Consider the following 25,626-nt stretch of genomic DNA (forward strand, 5'->3'; position numbering starts at 1 on the left):
CCTCAACCAGCGAAAAGAATAACTCGAGACTGTGGTGAGAAAGAGAACAGTACTCCGTTTTATAGCAAGTGCCCGCCCCTTTAATTTGGTTTTCGAACGTCACTAAGGACGCCCCGCAACAGAAACCTGGTCTCACTCTAAAACTGGCATGGAAACGACAGCTATCCAGTCATAAAATAACTTGTCCTTAGTGTTATGGACGAAATGGCAAACCATGGCACGGCATGTTTATGATATATCTCATGTTCAACCGATGTGTTGTTAGTTTTTTTACAGGAGTTTACCACTGTGACACCTTAATCATTTTAGTTGGTTGTGATTAATGCTACTATAGTTATCATCTAAAAGCACTATTTTTCAGTAAGGACAACTTCGTATAACACTTTAATACATTATATTTAGTCAAGTTAAATCCTGTTTGCAATTTCACCTATGTTACTTAGCTTTTGAATAAACGAATACATTTAATGAACTGCCATTGTTCATGTCACGTATGGGTAATTTTGAGTTGAATTACATGAATGACAATTGCGCCATCTGGTGGCACTATTCAAAAAAATATTGTTTTTGTGTGTCTGCGTGCGCGCGCGCCATTCAAAGTCCATGCTTAATAGATTCTTTTTTTTTAACCACGACGGTGGATTTCAAACTAATTGTTCAATCCGCTGTGAACAGTTCCCAGATGTAAAGCGTTTCCTAATATGCTGTAGTAGTCTAGAAAAACGATTTGAGATAGTCTCTCAGTGAAAGCCACTGAGATCTATGCAACAGCATCTTTAAGATCAGGAAGCAGTTATACCGCATATCCTTTCCTATAATCAACAGTAAGCAAAACTTTTATTTGTTTGCTCTTAGCTGCCCACAATGTAATTCAACACATAGTTTTCCTGGGATTTTCTTACTTCTTAAATGTTACAGAATGTTTATCATCATAAAGACCAGTACAGATTCAGTGGGCGACAGGTCACCTCTGATGTTATCTTATTCAAATGTTCTTCCAGTATGGGTGGTGGGTTTTGGGTGAGTTCTGATCTCCTGGGGCTCCTTTGCATTGCTTCTTTGAGCTGATGTGATCTGAGCTTGATAACTAACATCAGACATCACAGGTTCATCTTTCTGCTGCTGTATTTCAGGAGCTTCAAAAACTGAACAGGATTACACCTCAGAATTTTTTCTCCCTCCTTCTTCAATCAGATATGCTTTTTCAACCGCAAAAGGCTTCCATTTTTCATCAGGTCCACTTTAGCCGAGATAAACGCTGAACAAATTTACAGCATGAAATGAAACGTACTCAGAAAGACGAAGAGATCTAAACAGATATCCTTCGCTTGACCACAGGTGACTGACTCTGTGCACTGAAGAGCCTTGACAAAGCTTTTGAAACCACGCAGTTTACCAGCAGCTTGCGACTAAATTTAATCAAATCTACTTCCTTCATCCAATGAGACGAGCATCAAAATCTTCATCGAAGATGTACAGGTACAGTATTTTTGTCCTGTTTTTTATGCGTTAGTGCACAGTTTCAATGTTCAAATGCTGACAGCTGGATTTTCTCATAGAGATATAGGCTATAGATAAATTTTTATTTTCTACTGATGTTGTGGTTATTTTTAACCATTTAACAAGCGTCGCAGATAAGCTTTGCTACAAGCGCTTTTCTCTGTGATCAGTTTATCGGGGGAAAATGCTAAAGGTACTTAGGTTCTTGAAAAAACAAGTACTCAAAAGTAGTATTTGGCTGATTTCGTCACTTCAGTTCAGTACCGGTGATGCCCAACTCCACATCGGGACAGCTGTACCAGGGGGGCAGCCCTCAGACAGTGAACCTGGGGCTGATTCTGGGCACCGTGGCTGCAGCTGTGGTTCTGGGCATGGGCCTGGGCCTGGGCCTGGTCACTTACCGCAGGTGCCGGAGACACAGAGGGAACCTGATCGTTTCACAGTTGCCAACTGTGTACCAGGACCCAGAAAGGCATGACGCCACGAGCCAAGATCAAGACTGTCAAGACACCGCGAGTCAAGATGGAGAATCTTCCGACTCCTCTTCGGGACACAGCTATGAGAATGTGACTGTGACTAACGACGGTTCTGGTCTACAGAAGCATCCGCGGACTTTTTCAAATAGTTCTTCTTCTGAGGGAGAATACATGACGTACGACCCAGAGGTCTCCGAGGATGATGCCGTTTATCTTAATTTCCCTTACGTTCGTTAATTGGTTGGCAAATGAAATGAGAAGGTTAGCCACAGTAGACTAATATTTAAAACATTTACACTGTTTGTGCTTGTTCTTCATTTTTTTCTTTAGTAAAACTAACATGGTCTCAGGACCACCTGTATCTGTGCTGAAAAAAAAAAAAGATAAAACTTTGTTTTCAAACAGATTTTATCGTTGTATCATCAGTCAAGCATTCACACATTTTTTTAATGCTGGAAAATATCATGGAAAAAAACATCAAATCAGCAGAATGTAAACAAACAAACTAAACATCAAACCCACAATATACATTCACCAACAATATTTGGTAAACTGCACAGCTGAGATGAGCTACCAAAAGCTGTGCTAAGCTGTCAGAGACAACTTCTAAACAGAACTTTGGATTTCTACTGGCTATGTCTCACACAGCTCAGAGGAATATTATAATAAGGTTTTAAACCATTACCGTTACCGTTAACTATACACCAACCAAATAGTACAGCATACAGAAGAGTTAGAGGAACTGCTGTTTATTGTCAAGTTTCAAATATACCACAGAGGAAAGGAAGTGCTATAACAGGTACGACTTTTCGACAGGGTGTGTGGTAATAGAAGACTGCAGAGAAAGGTCAGGCTAGTTTAGACATGTGGCATGTGCCGATTCGTGAAGTGCTGGTTGACTCACGGACAGTGCGCATGTCATAGGCCCAGACTTGCTCCAAACCCGCGCCCCTCGTGCTGGTGGGAGGCCAGCGGGGGAAAGGGAAACGGCACACAACCACTCTGGCATCCTCAGGAAGCTCCTTCTGGAGTTTCTCCTCCAGCACCTCCATCTGAACACACCGTCACATCCAGATGAAAAATACTATTACTACAGCACTATAAAACTCTTAATCTGTAAATGCACTGTGATTATGACGTGCGAATGCGGCCTGGTCTGTCTCTCTCTGTCTTAGAGTACAGTAATGTATGTTCATGGGCAAATGCGTCATTTACTGTTTCAAACAAAATCGTAGGCATGATTTTTCTGATTCAGTATTTCAGCAGACCAATTTTTACCAGTGTTTATATTGTTCACATTTTGGAATGCAGTACTCATATGAATGCACAACTTCTGTGGTCTGACCACACAAATGGAACTTTACATCTCATCCTTAAGAATAATAGTAAAAGATGATGTCTACTATTAGAATGAATGAGAACAGTATCGACCAAATTACATATTATAGAGCAACATTATACACAAATAGGTCTTCACATTTTTAAAACCTCCTTGATTTTTCATAAATGTTTAATTGGGAATTTAACCGCAAGTCCGTTCACCACTGTTTATGATATGGTAAATGTGCATAATGTTGATAGGAAATATGCTATAGAAAGTGAGCATTCTCATTCATATCTGTAATTTCATTTCAAAAACTGAAAAATATTAATAAGTAATAAATAACAAAAAAAACCCCAACAACATTTGGGGCATCAACAATCCTTAGGTAATTGCCAGTATGAGACCATATGTGAAGAGTGTAATGCTTTTATGCCTGAAATTTCACTAAATAAGAAAAATGCCTTTTAGACTGAAAAACATCTAAAAAGAAAGAAAGAAAGAAAGAAAGAAAGAAAGATCTTGGTTCCTACAGTGAAATTACTCTGACATTGCAAACTTGATAGCGCCCCCGTGTGGCCAGAGCATTCACAGTTATGCTATTTCCTCTCGGTGAACAGCCTTAGGACCCACAAACATTGAACAAAAGGGCAGTTTAATGTAACATTATGCTGTACACACACATTATGAACACACATTTGAAGCTAAATGAGTGCAGACAGATTAGTCAAACAATTAAAGGAGAACGTAATCACTTATCCAGAACATACTTCAGCGTCACCATTCACCTCTGAAATGTGTTAAATCTTAAGCGCAAAACCCTCCTCCCCCAGCATGTTGGTCACGCTTCTGCCATCACTTACCACAGCAGGGGCCAAAAACACAGTCACATTTCTGTATCTCGACAAATCCGTCTGCACGAGAAACATGACAAAGAGAAGAAATGAAAAGAGACGAAAAGAAAGGGATAAGCTCATCTGCACAGCGCGGCACGATCAGTGCCCCTTGCAGAAACTGAAGAACAACACGCTCACCTTCCAGAAATCCTGGTTGACAAATCTGACATCAGCGTGTGGTATTCCCCTCCACCAGGCTCTGCCGCGTGAGTAAGCCAATAGCATTGAGTTTATCTCAAATCCAGTACACTTGAATCCTGCCAAGGAAGCTGCAAACACCTAAAACAGTACAGGCTCCTGATTAGAAAATGTACAATTTAAAGAGCTTGTCACTACCATTGAGAAGAAAATGTCTAGACACCGAAAACATTACGTTTTTCTAAAGTTTGATTGCTCGGAAACACGTAATATGTTCGTAATTGATGACTTCTTCCTTGTAGCATATTTACATTTCTGTTTTGTCCATATCTTCTTCCGATTTCTACGGAATTCTGTTGGTTCGCTGACTCACCAGTCTCCCATCGCCTGATCCCAGATCAGCCAGAAGGCCTTTACGTCCCTCGAGGAGGTTCATGACATTTGAGACTTGTTCCTTTGGCGAAGGCAAGAACGGCACCTGAGAATCATATCGAAATCAATTTTTTTTTTTTTTTGCCGTATCTCAACCATTATAAAACGGCTTACTCAGGTGACCCACAATTTCAAAAGATTCCCCAACTGTGGCTAATGAGCATATATGTATGACAGTGAATATTTAATGGCACCTGTGTGAAAGAGGGGTGTCATTTATGTAGGCTATAGTTTGTGGATAAATACATGACAACATGCAAAACAAAAGTTTGTGTATTGCTGAAACACTGTCTCCCGTACCTTTAGCCTGAAGGGGACCTTGAAAAAGCCAGGCATACAGAACATGGCCCAGAGTCCATAGAAACCACAGAAGACAGCTCCTGTCACCCAGGTAAAGGCCCTCTTGTCTTGGACACGATGGAAAAACTTAGAGCTACGGTCCTGAAGGATTATCTCAATGGAGTCTTCCATGTCAACCCCTGAGTCTATGAATATATGAGAAATGAGATCACAGTTCCCTATCTTTTGGACAAACTGTCATAAACACTCGAATTCGAATACTCCAGTATTCGATTGTATTCGAATTAGTTTTTGTCAGAGAGGACATTCTGATACCCTCCAAACCATGAGTGTATGCCATTCATTGACACTATACGACTACAAAAAGTATATTCGTTCCAGGTCAGTTCAGGTTTCAAAATGGTCCCGATCTGAACTTTCACTTTCATATCGTGTAGACCACCATTAGAGGTCGCCCAGAGGCTAATCTTCCACGGCGGTACTTTCTAGAAGAGAAAAATCATTTCAAACGTGTCTAAATTTCAGTGTAGGTCCACTTCCGCCTAACGAGCTGCGAAGCGATTTACAGAAACTACCTGAATGCAAACGATACGTCTGTGTATTAAATGAGTGTTTCGAGAAATGCTCTCGGCCTGCAAGAAAAGTGCTCGCATTACTTGCCTTAAATGTCTCTATTCAGGGTATTTCAGCAGACTCTGCAGACTTGTGCTAACTCATCACGGCTGCCGTAAACCGTAACAGACATTGAATCGATCAGATCGATTTTGCCTAACACTATCCCAGGCACGAGTCTAAAAAATGCCCGCGCATTGGCACGCGCAACCATGCCACAAGAGGCGAGTTACCACTTCCTTATGGGAAACTGTTAATCTCCCTGACTCTCCACGGTCACCGTTACCCACCTCCTGAATGTTCTGTGCGGGATTACAAGGATTGACATATCACAAACCAATGAAACGGAAGAATGATAAGTCGCTAAACCCAGTTAGAGCTTGAGTTTATTTTCATGTTCCGATATAAGTGAAACACTTTCGTCCTTTCAGTGTGGTGGAAATAGCTGTTGCATTAATAATCGCTGGATGTAGTTAGATGTAGAATTGTTACGTTTGTCAAATTTCATGTTTTTAATACAACAATCGTGGACTAAGTGTAATTTACAAACGCCTTTAATAAAGGTTAATGATCAAAACAGTTCGCATTGCGTTTGTCACGTCAGTTTATATTTTACAGAGCAAGAAGTGCTTGAGCGCAAAAACCAAAAAAAAACTACAGTTTCCAGAATGTCTACTGATGACGTTGGCACTGTGATGAACGCGCGCGATCGCGTGTCAATGCGCGTTCTCTTTAGGCTTGAAAGAAGAGGACAGCTCCGCTGCTGATCCTCAGAGGGCACGGAGGTACAGGAGCATCCCTGGACATCAATTGGATGTTTATGCGAGAAATTCAGGGAAATCAGTAAGGCAATCGGTAACATGCGACAGGACGGATCCATGCAGGTTTGTGTAATTTACAAACTTGTTTTATCACTGTACGAACTGAAATGACCAATTATAGAACCTTAGTGACGGTGATCATTTCCGTTTTGCGTTGAAATCATGTGTGATCAGTGATTTATTTAAATATCTAGGCTTAAATCTTAAACGTATGATCAGTGTGTAATCTAAAGCTCGTAATTATCACGAATGATAGAAATATATGAATCCAACGGAAATAACTGCCGGGGGAAAACACACCCTCACCCGTCGTAAAAGTGGGGGTGGGGGATATTTATCTGTATAATAACGTTTTACGGTTCCAGATCAGCCTATGTCTTCATATATTTGGTTCACCTCATACATTTCATTAAAGGTTCATTTACAGTCCCTCAATAAGGTGGGATACTGAAAAGTGTATATAATGTTATGTAGTTGTACTCATGGCATTTCGGATTGAACATGAATATATGAGTATTCAGATTGGTATATATGAATATTTACAGTTGAATTAGCCGGTAGCCGATGTAAAGTGGAACAGTATAGCTAAACCACACAAACACGGGATCATCTACTTTTTTGAGATATTAAGGCTTATTTGTATAGAACAATACACTTTACCTAGAAATAGCCCATTTACTGTAGCTTAAAGATGACGAAATAATAACTTTTTTTCCTGACAAACATTTATTTTTGTTACACGGGTGGTGACACACACCTCCCTGCCTCCATTTCTTCACGTTCATTGATTCATAAGCGTTTTTGGTTGATTTTTAATAGATAAAATTTTAGGACAGATGCTTAGAAACAATGCTACTGTAAATGCAGACAAAAATGGCCACTGAGGCTTTTTTTCTATGTGAATTTTGATTGATTATTATTTATGACTATTAACAATTTTTTCCCTTTCATTTGTTTTTCTTTTGTCTTTTCTTTTTTAATTAGATGGCCGCACCACAGAAAGAAGGCTCAGATCAGAACTTTGATTACATGTTCAAACTGCTGATCATTGGAAACAGCAGTGTAGGAAAAACGTCGTTCCTCTTCCGATACGCTGACGACTCCTTCACGTCAGCGTTTGTCAGTACGGTTGGCATCGATTTTAAAGTCAAAACCGTTTACAAAAACGACAAAAGGATCAAGCTGCAGATCTGGGTGAGTGGTGTCTGCGTTCCTGCGCTTATTCAAGTGAATTCAGATGAAGTCTTGAAAATGAAGAGTCAGGCTATTCCTGTATGTCCAATCAGTTTTGTGCAATGTAATGCAAACATTTCCTCTCAGTTACTTCCATTAAAGTGATGTCTTCATGCAAATGAATGTTACCATGATAAAGTATTATTAATGATGGCATTAATATTAGATATAGGGCCCAGGCAGAGCAGAAGGTGGTGCACCGACAATTTTGCGTTCGCATTTTTGACCCGACAGACAGTTTGGTGGAACTAGAAAAATAATCTGCGTTTAATTTGTCCAGAATATTGTCAGTTATTTCATTTCGCCATTTGGACTCATATTTCACTCTCTGCATAAACAGTAATTATGAAAGAGACAACGAGACCATTGTCTGAGGCTGTAGTCATGACAAATATCATTCTGTATGAAATGATTAAATGGGCCAAATTTAACCAAATGACTAAAAACAACAGAAAACACCAGTAACAAAATGAGATTTCTGGTAATGCAGTTATGTCATGAATCCATCAGAAAAAAACAACAACAACTATCTTTCTAAGCCTGTAATTGTCTGATGTGTTTTTCACACAAACAAATAGTTCAAAATATCTTGTAATATTGTAAAATCCTTGTGTTTTTATGAAAGCCGTTTAGACTGCACTTAAGTTTATGGTACAGTTATGTGTTATGAACACAAGTTTTCAGCAAAAGCCCATTGCTTACAGGATCAGTACTCACAGATTAACCCGTTAACACAGTTAAACCAAGGTAATCTTAGAAAAACACTGCCAAGCAAGTGACCTGAGTCAAACCATGTGACCAAGAGTTACCAGTGACATCAGCAGATGACATGAATGCACTGTCATAACTCATCTGAACTAAATTTGTCGGGAAGTTCAACTGATTAATTCAATACGGAGACAGTGATGCATATTAACTCTAGCTCCTGAAATATGCATTGACATGAATTCATTTAGCTGACACACTTAATAAAGCAGGACCCATGGTTACCACACTCTGTCTCACAGCTGAAACAGCCATGAGGTTAAGCCTTATGCTCCAGGGGCATGTAAAAACTGTTGTTGTTAGGCTTCAAACCCACAACGCTTCATTTTCTTAGTCACATCTTTAACCACTACACTATCATCTATTTAAATGAGGGTGTAATATATGTGAGTATACAGGATATGAGACATGAAAGAAAGACTGGGGCCTGATTTTGAATTTTGGATACTGTGGATACGGTGTTTGTTGCCGTATGTTGAGCAAGGTAGATCTTACTAGATAAATCACAGTAACGTGTAAAATTGTGGTATCCTTTTTGATCTGTGTTACCCCTGCTGAGGGGATAGAAGACAGAATGTTTGATGTGACAAAGGACACAGTGGCTCCACTTTGAAAAAAAAAAAAAAACTTGTATCATTTGTGAGTGACAAGTCACTTAAAAAACATACTTGTCATTGTTAGAACTTCAGTAGAACTGACAGTGAGTATTACCTTAATCACATGTGTTTTGTTGTTGTTGTCGTTGTCAGATATAATCATTGTTTATGAGCAGGGAAGTCTCTTGATTTTATCTGCGAGAAAGGAGTCTCTTTTTACTTTGTCACTGGTGAGGTGGATTTAAGTGAACCAAAATTTATTCATAAAGGACCTCAGATAATAGGAATGAAATCTTTTTTCTTGGTTTTTTTTTTTTTTTTTTTAGTCGTTCTTTGTCTTGAATAAAAGGCATCAAAATAAAAAAGCACGCCATGATACATAATTATTATCTACAAAAACATAGACATTGAGTGCAGTGTTCATTTTTCTTATATAGCAAATCTTAGACTCTGGTTGGTTCGGGAAGTCCGATCGGGCTTTGCAGTAAAGGCCTGTGTGATTTTACACAGCTTGTGTAGCTCATGCATTTTGTTAAACCGGCTCTAATGTTTGACCCACTCTGATACAAAATGGCTGCCATGTCCAAACCAGGTGGTGACCAAATATGGAGGAATAAGAGAGTAATGTTCGTCCTGCCCTCATTATTGTGTCATTTTACAGGCACTGTACTTTTAACTTACTGATGATATCAGGGTATAGCTTTTTTTTTTTTTTAATCACATTTAATTGTTTTCAAGTATAAAGTAGTGGTGACCAAGCCACAGAGGCATTCTCTTCATCTTCTCGTTAGAACTTATCAAACTGACACATTGTGTGTGTGTGTGAGAGAGAGACAGAGAGTGTGTGTGTAGTACACAAAGCTTTGGTACACATAGCTGAATTAGATGACATTGTTTTGTGATTCATGATGTTCCCAGTTTAATCTAAAATCTTCCCTGTACTGTCCCATTACAGCCTGCAAATGAAAATCATTAGGTATTGTCTGTGCCACCAGGCCCAGTGTTATTCTCCATGTCTATGGAAACTGGCCCGGGGCAAGCTCAAAGACAGCTGCCAAGGTCGACTTCAAAGACCTCCCGAAACAGAACCGGATCCAGTGCATTGATTATGGGAAGTAGTGGGGTCACCCTGTCATATCTGCTGCATCTTTTGTGTGTGTGTGTGTGTGTTTGGTGGGATATCGTTCACTGCCCCCGGTGTTCCGTACGGTTTGAGTCAAGTTAACGTCCTTCACTGGCTTTGTTCTTATTGATTGTGTTTTAAGTGTCTCTTTGTCAGAAGCCACTGAGTACCAGCAAACATTTGAGTTAATTTAATAGAGTGCTTCGTTACAAATGTTGAATTTGGTACTGAACAAACAGGAATTCTCACATGTCAACGGTCAAAAAAACCGTACTCTCATGGTGACCTACCAAAAGGAAACTCACTGCAATAGAATTTGAGCAGAAATAAACTGGGTTTTTCCAGCAGTCCAGAAACCCAGTAAATGGAGCGGAATGGAGAAAAACACATGAGAATACAACTGAACTGCTCATCAGACAGCTGGTAGTAAAGAGATGAGAGGTCATTTCGAGAGACGGACGTGGTGAACTGTGAAGTGTGACAGGTTACTCTGAGGTCTCTCATTATGTGACCCAGGACTAACAGTCTCTCTGCCCTCACTTACAAGAGCAGCTGTTTGGTCTAATGTTTTGCTAGAGAAAGCGAGAGAGAGAGAGAGACAGCGAGAGAGAGAGAGAGAGACAGCGAGAGAGAGAGAGAGAGAAAGACGGCGAGAGAGAGAGAGGGAGAGAAATGAGCTCTCATCAGCCTCCATTCACATCACACATTCAGCACTCGTCCTCTTGTTTAAGACATACAGTCATCTTTTTTTTTCAGTTTTTAGGATAATAGTTGTCAATCATAATAATGAACTGCTATTCATGATTGCACATCTGCCTTCATTTGGCGTTTTAATGACAATCTCTGCCCAATTTTAGCTTATTATAAATTTTCACCAAACAGAAACTCTGAATACCAAACGATTACTCTGTGTGACTGTAAAAACATCCCGCACATGTTCTGTTTGGATGCGATGGATGTATATACATTCATTTCAGTATCTGCCACAACACACATGGGTTGCAAGCAAGGAGAGAAATTGTACATTTTTTCACCTATATGCATACAGGGAAAAATCACTATATAAGCCAGGAAGGCCAAAGATCGTTCATTCATACATTTTCTAAGCCACTTATCCTAATTAGGGTCGTGGGGGGTGCTGGAGCCTGTCCCAGCACTCGTTGGGCGAAAGTCGTGGAAACACCCCGGACAGGTCACCAGTCCATCACAGGGCAGACACACAGACAAACAGTATTCACGCACGCAATCACACCCAGGGGCAATTTAGTATCTCCAGTTTGCCTGACTTACATGTCTCTGGACTGTGGGAGGAAACCCAGGCAGACACAGGGAGAACATGCAGACTCCACACAGAAAGGACCGCGGCTGCCCACCCGGCAATCGAGCCCATGACCTTCGTGCGACAGCGCTACCCTACCGCGCCACCGTGCCGCCATCATTCAGCATAGCTTTTCAGTATAGTACATAGTCTAAAGGATGTATGTGTAAAGGAGAACTGTGAAGACAAACGTGTTTTGCTGTAATTTAGGGAATCCCTGTAATGCTGTTTTCTCCCGGGCTGTGCTAGAGTTCTGGTGATACGCCACAGCACTAAGCAGATGGTGTGTGACGTCAAGATATTTAGTGTTAGCTTACAGTTGGGTATTCGCTAATTAGTGAGATTGCTACATTTGCTCAGTTACTAGTAAGAAGACCGTTTCGTTTGAGCCCAGCTTTCCCCGGATGTGTTTATTGCATATTGTTGGTTGCGCGTTCCTTTGTGAAACACGCATCTTTGGTATTTTGGGTGGAAAAATTCAGAGCCGCCCCCGAAAGATTCATTCACACAGACCTGTGCTTTGTGCCTAGATGAGCTGCCACAAAGAGAGGCATGAGTATTCATCTGGAGCTATTTTTACACACAGTCATCTTACCACAAAGTCTGTCGGGAGAAACCTTCGAGGTAGAAAGAGGAGGGAGGAGAGAAAGAAAAAGAGCCGGGTTCTGCCTCTTTTATGCGTCTTTTTCATCCTTTGTTTCATTCACGAAAATGTCCAGTTTTTCCGTCAGTTTGACATTTTAAGTGCCCTTGTCTTTGTTCTCTAAAAGCATCAGTTTAACTGGGGCTCCTTTTTTTTCCCTAAGTGAGTTTCACTTACTGCAGTTGATATAGAGATTATGGGGTAGTCACAGCTCTCATTTCCTCTGTGTGTGTGTGTGTGTGTGTGTGTGTGTGTGCGCGTGTGTGTGTGTGTGTGTGAGTGCGCGCACATGTGTGGAAATGCATATATATATTAATATGTGCATGTGCATGTGTTTATGTGTGTGTGTGTGTGTGTGTGTGTGTGTGTGTGTGTGTTTGTGTGTATAAGTCAATATGGGTGTTGTGTCAGTCACAGTATTGTTAACGCTTAATGCCAGTGCTCTCACTTGAAGCCTCCACGTTGAGGACCCCAGACCGCCAGTGTCTGATATCCCCTTTTGAAAAGCCCGACAGCTATAATAAGAACAAAGTCCCTGGAGATTCTGTTTGGTTAGTGTTCCTCTCTTCCAGGTGACATAAAGACAATTCGGCAGAAGACAGAGACACTCATGATAGCACTTCATTTCGCTCTCCTACCCCTCCCCTCACACACACATACACACACACACTCACACCACACACACACACACGCACATACACATACACACGCACGCACACATGCACATGCACACACACACACACACACACACCCCCGTCACATGGATCACATGGATGTGCCACGTCACAGTGGTGGGTGAGCTTGTGCAGCCAGCTGATCTGATCTGCTGTTAGCTGAATTAGTGTGAATGGACAGAGCTCTGTTCCCTCTCTGTGGTGTTTCTGAGTGAATGTTGTCTTTTGATAAGAGGGTAATTGGGTCCTGGTGCTGTCCATGGTACTCACAGGGTTCCTTTGTCCTCTTGCCTTTTCCCTTATCCCTCATCTTGGACCTGTTTTTTTTTTTTTTTTCTTTTTAGTTAATTTGATATTGCATTTAGGGGCAAATTTTCTCAGTCATATAGCTTTGTGAAAATATTACCAAGTTTGAGATTTGATGTTGATGTGGTTGATTGTGTAAGTTTTTGATGTCTCCTAAGATTCTTTTCCTTTGCACACACATGAATTTGTTTCATTGTTTACTAGGTATTTCAGTTTGTGTGGGTTAACTGTAATAAGGCAATGTATAATATTGTCAATGGAAATCTTACAGATTGATTCCTTTATAGAATAAAGTCTAATAGAGGTATTGTAGAAGTCTTTCGCATTGCAGCTTGAAAAGATGGAACTGGTCTGGTAATATTAGTCTGTGCTTTGTCTCCTCTGTGACTAGTTGAGAACAACAGTTTCAAATTTAGAAATGTAAAATGGCAGTGTTTACTCTGGTCCAATGACGAAATATTGAATTGAGTTGTTTTGTATTTTGAATGTTTTACAGTTTATGGAGACTTCAGCCGAAGTGACTGAACTCTTTCACTGATCTGTTAAGTGTGGTTTCAGCTTTCATCAAGAAAAATATCCGTATCTCCGGTTTCGTTCATCAAAATATTTTTATGATTTTTTCGTACAATCACACAACACATTATGTTGTATTTCTGTAAATGTTTGTGAAAATGTTGTCTTGCTTAATTTATTATACTTTAAGATATTTTATATTTGAAAGAGACTAAAAGGTGTCCCTTTGATTTCCGAGCTCATTTGCTTTTTTTTTTTTGTTGAGCTGACGTAATCTCCCTCATTCTCAGCGTCTACCCTCTTTTCTTTAAATAGTCGACGTTTGGCGTTTGCTTGTCTTTGACTGTAAAAGCCTCAGTCAGTCTCGTAAAAAGGTGCACGCACATTGTCTAGTTTTAATTTATTGTTCCAATGAAAGGATAAAGGGGTAGTCCACACAGGGCAAGGATCAATAAAGCGCTCTCCAATGCTGAAACCGAAGGCTTGGCGTGTTTCCAGACACATGAATCTCTCGCGCAGAGGGCAGAATGACTGGTCCATCAAGCTAACGGCAATACATTTACTACCGCAGGCTTCATTACCGTAATTACTACGCCGCCACCTAGTCATACGCCAAATGAAAATCGGGGGGAGAAAAAAAAGACACTGTGGTCAGTTTTTAGAGAGGAGAGAAAAACAGCAGAACTGGAATAGAGAAAATGAACTGGGTTTTATGAGAGAGAGTTTTCGTTTGGATGAGTTCTGGGCGTAAATAGCCGTATCCATATTTGAGAGCGTGTTAGCGTTAGCCAGGGCACATATGGGCGTGTAATGGTCTGGTTGTGGTATTCAGGTTCATGCATCTGAGTGATAAAGGCAAATTCCAAGAGCTCTCAGTGTCGACGAATGTGCTTGACTCCTCACCGCGTTTTTAAAAAGGGTTCGTTTTGACTAAAAGGTTTCGGTCATTGACCTAGAAAATTCAACTTTTCGTTTTATAATTTTGTTTTTGACACTCCCATGTAATTTGGGTTTAATCACGACTAGCGTAGCTGACCGTGAGCACCGGGGAATGACAGGGTTTAGGGGAGGGATAGGGGGAGAAACTTCTAGAAGTAGAGATTTCTTTTAGCTCATCTTGACTGAGAGCCTAACTGGTTTACTCATCCTTCCACCAGCTTAGTTTGGCTGTTCTTGTCCTTTCCCAGCGGAACAATTTTCACCCATTTTATTTATTCATTCACTTATTTCTTTATTTATTATATATTTCTGAACCTAACCAAACAGGCACCTAGTCATCGTGCATCACGCGGTAAGCTTTTATTTGTGTTATTCAGAGCTTGGCCCTAGCATTAAACCCTAGAGGCAGAGTCTGGAAAAGACCATCTGTCCCTCGCACATTCGTTCAGCTGCGATAAACTCGACGTCGCCTTCAGTTTTAAAGGAAGACATATTGCCAGTATTAGACGCCTGGTATCTAATGAGATATAGGCGGCAAGGCGGCGTGTCCTTTATGGCAGTGATACCCAGACGTTTGGTGTTTCTCCTGACCCGTCCCAGAGGGCCTGTTTACGAGGCTGAACAGCACCTGCCGGGGTGTGTGTGGGGGTGGGGGGGGGGGGGTTGTGGATGTTCTTGGATCTTATCAGCTGCGCTGTTTGTCCTAATTAGAGTTCTCCACTTCAGGCCCTGTGTGCAAACACTAGGCTTTTACAAAGCCATTAGAAAGACGCTACCCCACTCATGTTCTTGTTGTTCAAGGCAAGGCTACCGTCCGAGGAGAACCTGATGGTTCAAATTTCGTTTCTGCTTTGTGTGCCTGTGTGTTTGAATGTGTGTGTGTGTATGCCTTTGTGTACTTTCGTCTTTGCGTGTGTCTCCGTCTCTGCACGCATGTATGTACGCATGAGTGTCACTGTGTGTGCATGTGTGCGTGTGTGTGGGCGCGTGCGTGTGTTTGCGTCTAGGTGTGTGGGCGCGCGCGTGTGTTTGTGTCTAGGTGTGTGTGTGTGTGTGTCTTTGTGTTAGTGAGTGTCTGTCTGCTTGCTGTGCCTTGGCGTGTGTGCAGGCATATCTGAGCTGTCTGTGTCAGATAAGAGGACCTTCATATCCAGGCCGACCTCTGCTTAGCGACAGCAGGGAAAATTGCCACTTTGTCATGGTGCATTGAACACGAGAGGGCAGTCTTAGCAGCCTGGCCACCGCAAGCAAAACTGATTTGAAGCAGTTTAAGGATTCGCTGACTGCTGGGGCTTTTGAAGTTTTAACGGGATATTTTTGAATGTATGGGAGGGACACATCCAACAGAACAGAAAAATGGTTTCATTTACTGGCTTTTTTGAAAAAAGTCACATAAATAAAAAATTCTTCCTGATACATTTACAATGTGTTGCGGAGAAAGCAGACATTTGAAATGAACAAAATTACACAAAAGGATACTGACATTCTGGGTCTTACAAAGATCAGAGTCATAGGGCCTGATAAATCTTGTCACTTCAAGATAGAATAACAACACAGGAAACTGCTAATACGTGAACGACCGTATGGTTTTGGGACTGAACAGATCTGGAGTTACTGGAGCAAATGGTTGTTTTTTTTTTCTCCTCTCCTGTCTTATCTTCGGCCCAGTTCATTGTGTCTTTCATCACAACTCAAGAGCTGAGCTGACTGTGACTTCCCTGGTGGAGTGGAGCTGAGTGTTTGACTCTTGTCTTTTGACCTTTTAATGACCTCTGGAAAGTAAATCACAGGGGCTCTGTCTTGTTCCCCAACAAGTTTATGTTTGTGCAACACGTCACACACATATGAAAATATCTGACATGATCCAAAAAAGGATTTAGTGACACTGAAGTAAAAAGATTGAACAGTTATTGTTTTGTCCTGAAAGTGGAGTAGACATTTGAAAATGCAGGGAGGTGTATATTAATTTCCAAATGGCCTAGTTGCTGAAATGAAACTTCAAAGCCAGCCTCTGGCAGTATTTTATTCTTAATCAGGGGTTAAAATTTTATTCTTAACGAGCTCACTTGTTCTCTGAGGTAGAGGTTTCAAAAGTTCCTTGTTACTCTTGAGTTCATTTGTGTAGAGGTTTCAGAAGTTCCTTGTTACTCTTGAGCTCATTTGTGTAGAGGTTTCAGAAGTTCCTTGTTACTCTTGAGCTCATTTGTGTAGAGGTTTCAGAAGTTCCTTGTTACTCTTGAGTTCATTTGTGTAGAGGTTTCAGAAGTTCCTTGTTACTCTTGAGTTCATTTGTGTAGAGGTTTCAGAAGTTCCTTGGCGTTCGTGAGATTATTTGACTGTGGTCGTTCTGCCGCCCGCGTCTCTGCTCCGCTGGGCACTTCCTGTTAAGATGCCCAATTACCATGGAAACCCAGCTGGCCGGCTGTATCACACCTGCCCTTTTAAAGCCATTGGGTGAAGGTATAAAGAGGAAGTACGCTCTCAGATCTGGCACCTTCTCACTTCAGCTGAATAAAAATGACTTCATTATTGACCGAATGTTTGTGTTCCCAAACTATAAAGCATGTTTCATTTTACTCTGAAAGTGTTTTTAACCCCCCCCCCTTCTTGCCCCCCACAGTGCAGACTCTTTACTCCACAGTGTGTGACATTTATGATAACAAGAAGCTGAGACATCAATTCTGACATTAAAATTCATGACAGACAACAAATAACATCCTTTTTGTGTATGTGTGTGTGTGTGTGTGTGTGTACATGTGTGTGTGTGTATGTGTATGTGTGTGTGTGTACATGTGTGTGTGTATGTGTGTGTGTCTGAACAGGACACAGCAGGGCAGGAGCGCTATAGGACCATAACCACAGCCTATTACCGTGGTGCCATGGGCTTCATTCTCATGTACGACATCACCAATGAGGAGTCGTTTGGGGCGGTGCAGGACTGGTGAGTGGGCTCCTCCAACACCCACATCTCATACGCCACGTGGGAGGAGCTGGCACAAACTCTGCATCTCACTTCAGCTCTATTTCAGCTCTAATCCAGGCCAGAGGCCTTGTCTAAGGCGTGTCGTCCTGCCAAATCCACAGTGCTTCACACAGACCACAGACTATACACGTGGGTGAAAGCCCTTTGCTTTGGCTTTTTGTATCTAAGTGAGTCATCAGCATCTGAGAAAAACTGCCTCTCTTCACGCAAATGTCACAAACGCAGTTAGAACACCACTCCGGCGTTTTCCATTGACAAAAGGAAGCTCATACTTTCCTCCATACGAAAGCAGACGTATGAAATGTTTAGTGTTTTTTATTTGAATGGTTTATCGCTAACATACTTGCAGAATTGAAGGTACAGCTGAGCCACAAGTAACACAGTACAAATCAGAGTCAAAATGTGATTTGACAGTTTGTTTGCGTTTTTGCCTCATTTTGTGCAGTTACAGCTTTTATCACTTACAAGATGCCTTTTCCCCCAAAAACACACAAAAAAGTGGGATTGAAATAAAGGAAATTGAAGGGCAGCTAGGCTGTAAATATTTAATAGCATTGATTGAAATTTCTCAGAGGAACAGACTTTTAAAAAAGCAGGAGAGAGAGAGAGAGAGAGAGAGAGAGAGAGAGCTGCTCAGCGGACAGGGCACGGTCAGGAGTCACGGTCCAGGCAGAAGAGATGAGGTTTATTGATCAGCTGAACAGTCTGTTTGACTGAGGTCAGTGAGCAGGGCTTGATTTGATTACAGAGGGGAGGCCTTAACAGGACTGCTGATAAGAAACTCAGGAAACAGACACACAGAAAGATAATACGGGCGAATAAAGAGATGATATAGACATATAGAGAGGTGATACGGACATATATCGAGATGACATCAATGCACAGATATATGATATAGACTTATATGATCACCTATATGATGATACGTACATATAGACAGAGATGATATAGACGTGTAGAGAGATGATACAGACATATTGATGACATTGTTCTGTAGAGGTTACATGATTATTTGTGGTGTCATAGTTGCGAATCAAGGAGACTGAGCGATGAATATGGATGAAAGCAAAACCAAATGTGTTATTTTGCCAATCTATGAGAAAGCTTAAGAGTGCATATCCTTCAGCCTGTGGAGGATATCACACACACTGCACATATGAGAAGGTCGCCTCTCACACGAGAACAGCTGCCCACAGGCTGGTGACAAACAATGAACTGTACGTGTTTGTTCTGACAATACATCGTGCTGTTTTATCAGACAGTGAAGCAGAGGTTAGGGAAACCGTTTCAGTTGACCATAAGATTTGATCAGAAGCGTTAAAAGGGTAAATCATGTGTGATCAGTAAGTTAATAAACTTTGACCAAATAAAGCCAGTCAGCGTAGTGCTGGTCTAAGGCAGTTTGTATCGCTGTGCATGTATCAGTGAGATATCCATGACTGTATTAGTCTTGTCACATATCGAACCAAAAGCAGCCTAACTCAAATTTATCTCTGTAGCTTAAATTTATCTCAGTAAGGATTTATGACAGATTAAGCACTCGCCTAGAATCTCAGGAGATATTCCTATCTTTGAACAGTGTAAAACGCCGACAGACCCGAAATAAATAAGGAAACGTCGAGTCTTGTTGACAGCGCGGTCTGAGTGGTTCTATTCTGATTTTTTTTTTTTTTTTTGTCAGAAAAACGTAATCTGGGATAGTGAGAGTGCAGAGTAAAAAACGAGTGAAGAGTAAAAAACGAGTGTTAATGAGGATGAAGCCACGAGGAAAGACCAGAACCCAATGCAAGACCAGAACCCAATGCAAGACCAGAACCCAGTTCGTCGCCGCTCACGAACAACGTTCTCTTTCTGCCATGGCTTCTGTCTGAATATCACACAGATCTCACTTAGCCTGGCAGAACAAATGAACCAGCGCCGGCGACGGTAGCGTAGATTAGATGTACCATTGAGCGCTGCTGTTGTTCAGTGCATTTATTTTGAGTTCTCGCCATAAACGGAAAAAACAACAATAACAAAAAATCAATGCTTTTAGTCATCTGAAAAGAATTTTGATAAAAGACGATGAGATTGTTATCGACAAAGCGTCTGATGTGATGTTGCTCAAAGTTATATTGTATTAATGTGATCGAGAAGATGAATGTGTGCACAGGCTGTCGATGAGGCTTGTATTGTTCTGGGTTTGTGTTCAGCTGCAAGGCCAAATTTCACAGCATTAATCAGCTGACTGACAGAGGGTTTTATGAAGGGAAGGATAACACACCGAGCAGAAGCAGCTGGAGTCATCTTCACTTTAACCTGTGTCATTCACTCATACACAAGCTGAATAGTGTTTGTGCGGCTCGTGTGTTTGGTACAGTATTAGTGTTGATTGTGTGTTTGGTACAGTATTAGTGTTGATTATTTGGTGCCGTACTAGTGTTGACTGTATGTTTGGTACAGTATTAGTTCTGAATGTGTGTTTAGTACAGTATTAATGTTGATTGTGTTTTTGGTACAGTATTGGTAATGATTGTGTATTTGGTACAGTATTGATGCTGACTGTGTGTTTTTGTACAGTATTAGTGTTGATTGTTTGGTACAGTATTAGTGTTGATTGCTTGTTTGGTACAGTATTAATGTTGACTGTGTGTTTGGTACAGTATTGGTGGTTATTGTGTGTGTGGTACATTATTTGCACTGAATATTTGTGTGGTATGGTATTGGTACTGATTGTGTGTTTGATACAGTATTATTGTTGATTGTTTGGTACAGTATTAGTGTTGATTGTGTGTTTAGTACAGTACTAATATTGTTTGTTTGGTACAGTATTGGTAATGATTGTGTATTTGGTACGGTATTGATTTTGACTGTGTTTTGGTACAGTATTAGTGCTAATTGTTTGTTTGGCACAGTATTAATGTTGATTGTGTGTTTCGTACAGTATTAGTGTTGATTGTGTGTTTGATACAGTATTGGTGGTTATTGTGTGTGTGGTGCAGTATTGGTACTGATTATGTGTTTCGTACAGTGTTAATGTTGATTGTGTGTTTGGTACAGTATTAATGTTGATTGTTTGGTACAGTATTAATGTTGATTGTGTGTTTGGTACAGTATTAATATTGATTTTTTGATTGGTACAGCATTGGTGCTGATTGTGTATTTGGTATCGTATTAGTGTTGATTGTATTTGTGCCGATTGTGTGTTCGATACAGTATTAGTGTTGACTGTATGTTTGGTACAGTATTCACGCTGATTATGTGTTTGATACAGTATTGGTGCTGACTGTGTCTTTGATACAGTATTGGTGCTGATTGTGTCTTTGATACAGTATCGGTGCTGATTGTATGTTTGATACAGTATATTTGTGTGTTTGGTACAGTATTGGTTCTGATTGTGTGTCTGATACAGTATCGGTTCTGATTGTGTGTTTGATACAGTATTGGTGCTGATTGTGTGTTTGATACAGTATCGTTGCTGACTGTGTGTTTGATACAGTATCGGTGCTGATTGTGTGTTTGATACAGTATCGGTGCTGATTGTGTGTTTGATACAGTATTAGTGCTGATTGTGTGTTTGATACAGTATCGGTGCTGATTGTGTGTTTGATACAGTAGTGGTGCTGATTGTGTGTTTGATACAGTATTGGTGCTGATTGTGTGTTTGATACAGTATTAGTGCTGATTGTGTGTTTGATACAGTATCGGTGCTGATTGTGTGTTTGATACAGTATCGGTGCTGATTGTGTGTTTGATACAGTATCGGTGCTGACTGTGTGTTTGATACAGTATCGGTGCTGATTGTGTGTTTGATACAGTATCGGTGCTGATTGTGTGTTTGATACAGTAGTGGTGCTGATTGTGTGTTTGATACAGTATTGGTGCTGATTGTTTGGTACAACATCACACCCACTCCAGTCTGCTCTCTGGCTGACTCACTGTTGCTATGGTACCAGCTACTGATGCACTTAGCCCTTTTGCGCCAGAATATGAGAACACAAAATATCAGTCATTTTTTTAAAAGTCTAGTTTAAAAATGGTTTTCAACGCATGTTTAACCTTTATCTTTCAGCGGTCATTGAATATGAGAACACAAAATATCAGTCATTTTTTTAAAAGTCTAGTTTAAAAATGGTTTTCAACGCATGTTTAACCTTTATCTTTCAGCGGTCATTGAAGCCGTGTTTTACATTAGAGCATGCCTCTAGTTCTTCCCCATTAAATGCAAACGTTTATTTTATTTATTTATTTATTTATTTGTTAGTTATCAAAAATCAGGGACTTTTCAGTTCAGTTCAGGGATTTTACATTGCTGTGTTGGCTTCCTCTGGGTTTCTGAGTATCTTGTCGTCTGGGAATCTGTCCTGTTTCATAAATCAGGCCCTAAATGTGTTTTTGTTTTTCCCCTGCCTTCCATCAAACTTACACAATTACTGTGACCTCACAAGGCATAGTACAGCTTAGTAAAAAAAAAAAAAAACATTTCAAAACCCTGGTCGTAAAGACCACACCACTGCACTTAGTTTTCCCCATGTCCTTGAGTTCTGCACAGTGTTCCTGTCTCACGCATCCTACGTACAGTAAATGACATGCTGATTCAACGATATTTGATATCTCAATAGGAAAAGAATTCCATCTCACAGACATCCCTCTGTTGTTGTTGTTGTTGTCGTTTTTCTTTCTTCCTCCCTAAACCAGGTCAACCCAGATTAAGACGTACTCCTGGGACAACGCCCAGGTCATCTTGGTGGGAAATAAGTGTGACATGGAAGAGGAGAGAGTGGTTTCTGTGGAAAGCGGGCGGCTGCTGGCAGAACAGCTGGGTAAGACGGTTCCGCTCGGAAACCCTCAGACATGTGTGAAAGCAGCTCTGAAATAGCACGGCAACCAGAGGCCCTTCATAACGCTCAAAACTGCCTTGGTGTTTAAAAATGGAAGTCCGATTTTTGAAGCTTGAGTTGTATGTGTGGTTAGGACAGCTCTCGGTGTCATACGACGGTCCTGCTGTCCCCAGAACCTGCCTGTGTTAAGAACAGAATTTCAGTGTCTGTCAGACGCACGGCGTGTCATCAGTCTTCTAGTTTTTCCTCTCTGTGCACTCGAAACGATATACGACACCTGGACTGTATCGAATCGTTGTCCGTAACCGGCTTTTTATTGATTTGTTTGTGTTGATGCGCTGCGCGTCTGATGTATTTTCTGGATGACGGACTGTGTTTGAGTGATGCTTAAAGCAGTAAGGGCACTCACAAGGACTCTGTCTTCAGTGTGAATAAATTAGAGCTCTCTCAGTTTTAAACACAAGCGATAATTAAACACATCTCTAATTGGCTGACATCATCTCTCGCTAGGAGCTCCTCACACAGCTCTGGTCTGCATACTGTAACAATCTGAAATGATCTGATGACGCTCAGTTTCCAAACACCATCTTCCTCACCTTCTCCAATGACTGAGTTTAGCGTAGGGCCCATTTCAGAGTGTTTTGTAACCGAAATGTTGGTTTAATAGTGTTTTCTTGCGACGCAGTGTGACTGAAGAGACCAGAACATTCTAAAATAGTTTTTTTTTTTAAAAAAAAAGTAGTGTTACACTCAGCTGTTGCCTTAGCTCATGTTTCCATGTTGATTTTTTGTTTCGCGTTTTTCTCATCAAGGGTTTGAATTTTTCGAGACGAGCGCCAAGGACAACGTCAACGTGAAACAGACCTTCGAACGACTGGTAGACATCATCTGCGACAAGATGTCGGAGAGCTTAGAAACCGATCCGGCCGTTACCACGGGAACCCCCAACGCCCGGCTCACGGACAACCCTCCGCCCTTACAGCAGCCCAACTGCGGCTGTTAGGGAACCTGTCACACCAGACTATAGGTCCAGTTTGTGTGTTACTGCAAACATACTCGGATCCCTTAGGTAGAAACGTAAAACCTTTAACGTATTAGAGCAGGGGCACAGGACCAACCCAAACCTCACTGGTGCTTAGTGATACCCCCCCTCCCCACACCACCCTCACCCCCACCCCCACCATCACCACCAAAGTAAACAAGTTAAATAAACCTTACCGCCACACTAATGGCTATAAATAAAATGTGATTAATTACTAGTCTTACGGCAGAGCAGGATAAATCCGCTCCAGAGGGAAAGAGTAGGAGCTTAAAAAGTGCTCTAAAAATACCAGTAGCGAGGATCTGTGTTTACTTGAAGCGAAAGTCTAATATTACTTTTAAATATTTTCCTAATGATGCTATTAGCACCAGTTGAATCACCAGTTCCTGAGCCTCTGTATTAGATTCATATCAAACTCTCTGCTGTAATGTGCCTAGTTTGTTTGTTTGTTTGTTTGTTTGTTTGTTTTTTCCTCCTCCTACTGGTTTTCTGTATTCTGTACTGTATGTAGGACACAGCCGACATGGCCTTGTGTGGTGTACTGTAATGTAGCTGAAGCCTCTTCCTCAGGCCTGACTATTGGAGTACAGATTTCTGACGTAGTTTTAAAAAAACACGGGTTTGTGAACGCAACGACCGCATAGCTCACGCATTCATCCACCACTTCACAGTCATCTTCTTCTAATTCACTGCCCTGCACTCAGCTGTGACCCGGGGGACATGCCACAACACACACACACACACACACACACACACACACACAGATTCATAATAATAGAAGAGGACAGCAGAGACTGTTTCTGTTGGTCTGCTGAAACAGTCAGTATGCACAGACATGTCCTCCTGCCTACAGCTGCCAGCCTGTATTTCTGTTAAGATGGTACGGTTCTGCCCTCACAGTCAGGCCGACCTGTGCCGTTTTCTTGCGCTGAAAAGCCGTTAAGTCTGTTTTGTTTTGGTTTCTGACACCTGTACCATACGCACAGAACTGTTTTATCATTTCATAACACTATATGCAGATATACACATACACGTTTGTGAGCAGAATGTGCACACTTTTTCAAACTGACATTCAGAATGATGTGACAAACATAAATATTTGTTTGTATATAATTGAATACTGTGGATAAAAAGATGTTGCTGATAAAAAAAAAAAGAATAATAACAACCAGAAAATACAGGGAAGTATATCACCAAGTGTTTGTATGCATTTCAGTATTGTAGGAGTTGTCACCAATTTAATGTAATTCATTTACTTTTTTACTCATTTATTTGTGAACAACTAAGATGTTGGTTTATGGTTCAACACAGAAAATTGTGCTAATTCAGACAGACCGGTCTGGATTGATACCCCCCCTCCACCCCTCTTGTCTCCCCTCGCCCCCCCTCCCCCAGATCTCTCCGTGTGTATCACTGTGGAATTCTTCATCTCTGCTGTAAACAAAAAGGAAACAAACAAACAAACAAACAAAAAACTCTCCTACTTTGCAGGAAAGAAAAAAAGGACTTGCTTCTTAGCATCTCTTGCGGCCCTTTACATGCTCTTGTTGTGCTGTTGCTGCTTGCCAGAGTTTTCTGAGATGAAGTAGAGTCAGGGGATTTGGAGTGAGCCCTCTCCGTGAAGGAGTAGTACCTTTTGAGTTGTGTGTTTTGAGACCAGTGCGTATGGTTTTATTTGTCTGGCGTTTGGAGACTCAGACCAGTACCCACAGAACTCCTACACTCGGAGAGTGAGTCAGTCTGTCAGTGTGTGATCTCACCCATCCGTATGACATTTAGAGTATAAATAAGAACACTTTTAGTCTTCAAATATTTATGTATCCCTGTTACCGCTTTCCAGAAAAATACAGTAAACAAAAACGTCATTTTCAAAAGTTAATGTAGATGGTAAGTGTGTGATCCTAACAAAAAGTTGTGGTAATGTGCCCCCCACCCCACCCCACACACACACCCCACCCCCATATTTCTTAACTTTGTGAGTGTGTTATGTGATAAAGAAGTATACACTGTTAAAAAGACATAACTGACATAAACAACAACAAAATGCAGTAAACCTCTGCTTATTGTATTGTGGTTGTATGTCAGTCTATGTGATGTTGAAATGTCCGTGCTCTTTACAGCTATGGCTGTGCTGTTTTCTATAGCAAAGACATTCAGCATCATACTTGCATGAAA

General features: G+C 41.0%; 2 protein-coding genes across 2 annotated transcripts; one reads left to right on the forward strand and one right to left on the reverse strand.

Annotated features, from left to right (window-relative positions):
- Positions 1-2,736: 2,736 nt before the first annotated feature.
- On the reverse strand, positions 2,737-5,872 carry LOC115807385 (ATP synthase subunit C lysine N-methyltransferase-like). The gene is made up of 6 exons (XM_030768332.1): positions 5,724-5,872; positions 5,064-5,248; positions 4,705-4,809; positions 4,332-4,472; positions 4,161-4,211; positions 2,737-3,028 (listed from the first exon to the last, which is right to left on the reverse strand). Exons 2-6 carry the CDS (start codon positions 5,232-5,234, stop codon positions 2,825-2,827), a joined length of 672 nt encoding a protein of 223 aa, XP_030624192.1. The 5' UTR covers positions 5,235-5,248; positions 5,724-5,872; the 3' UTR covers positions 2,737-2,824.
- A 663-nt stretch (positions 5,873-6,535) lies between these two features.
- On the forward strand, positions 6,536-23,412 carry LOC115807387 (ras-related protein Rab-3C-like). Its single transcript, XM_030768336.1, has 5 exons — positions 6,536-6,559; positions 7,481-7,690; positions 17,429-17,547; positions 22,267-22,391; positions 23,222-23,412. The coding sequence occupies exons 1-5, from the start codon at positions 6,536-6,538 to the stop codon at positions 23,410-23,412; spliced, it is 669 nt and encodes a 222-aa protein (XP_030624196.1).
- The last annotated feature ends 2,214 nt before the right edge of the window (positions 23,413-25,626 follow it).

This window comes from Chanos chanos, chromosome 3, assembly GCF_902362185.1.
Source record: "Chanos chanos chromosome 3, fChaCha1.1, whole genome shotgun sequence".
Lineage (NCBI taxonomy): Eukaryota > Metazoa > Chordata > Actinopteri > Gonorynchiformes > Chanidae > Chanos > Chanos chanos.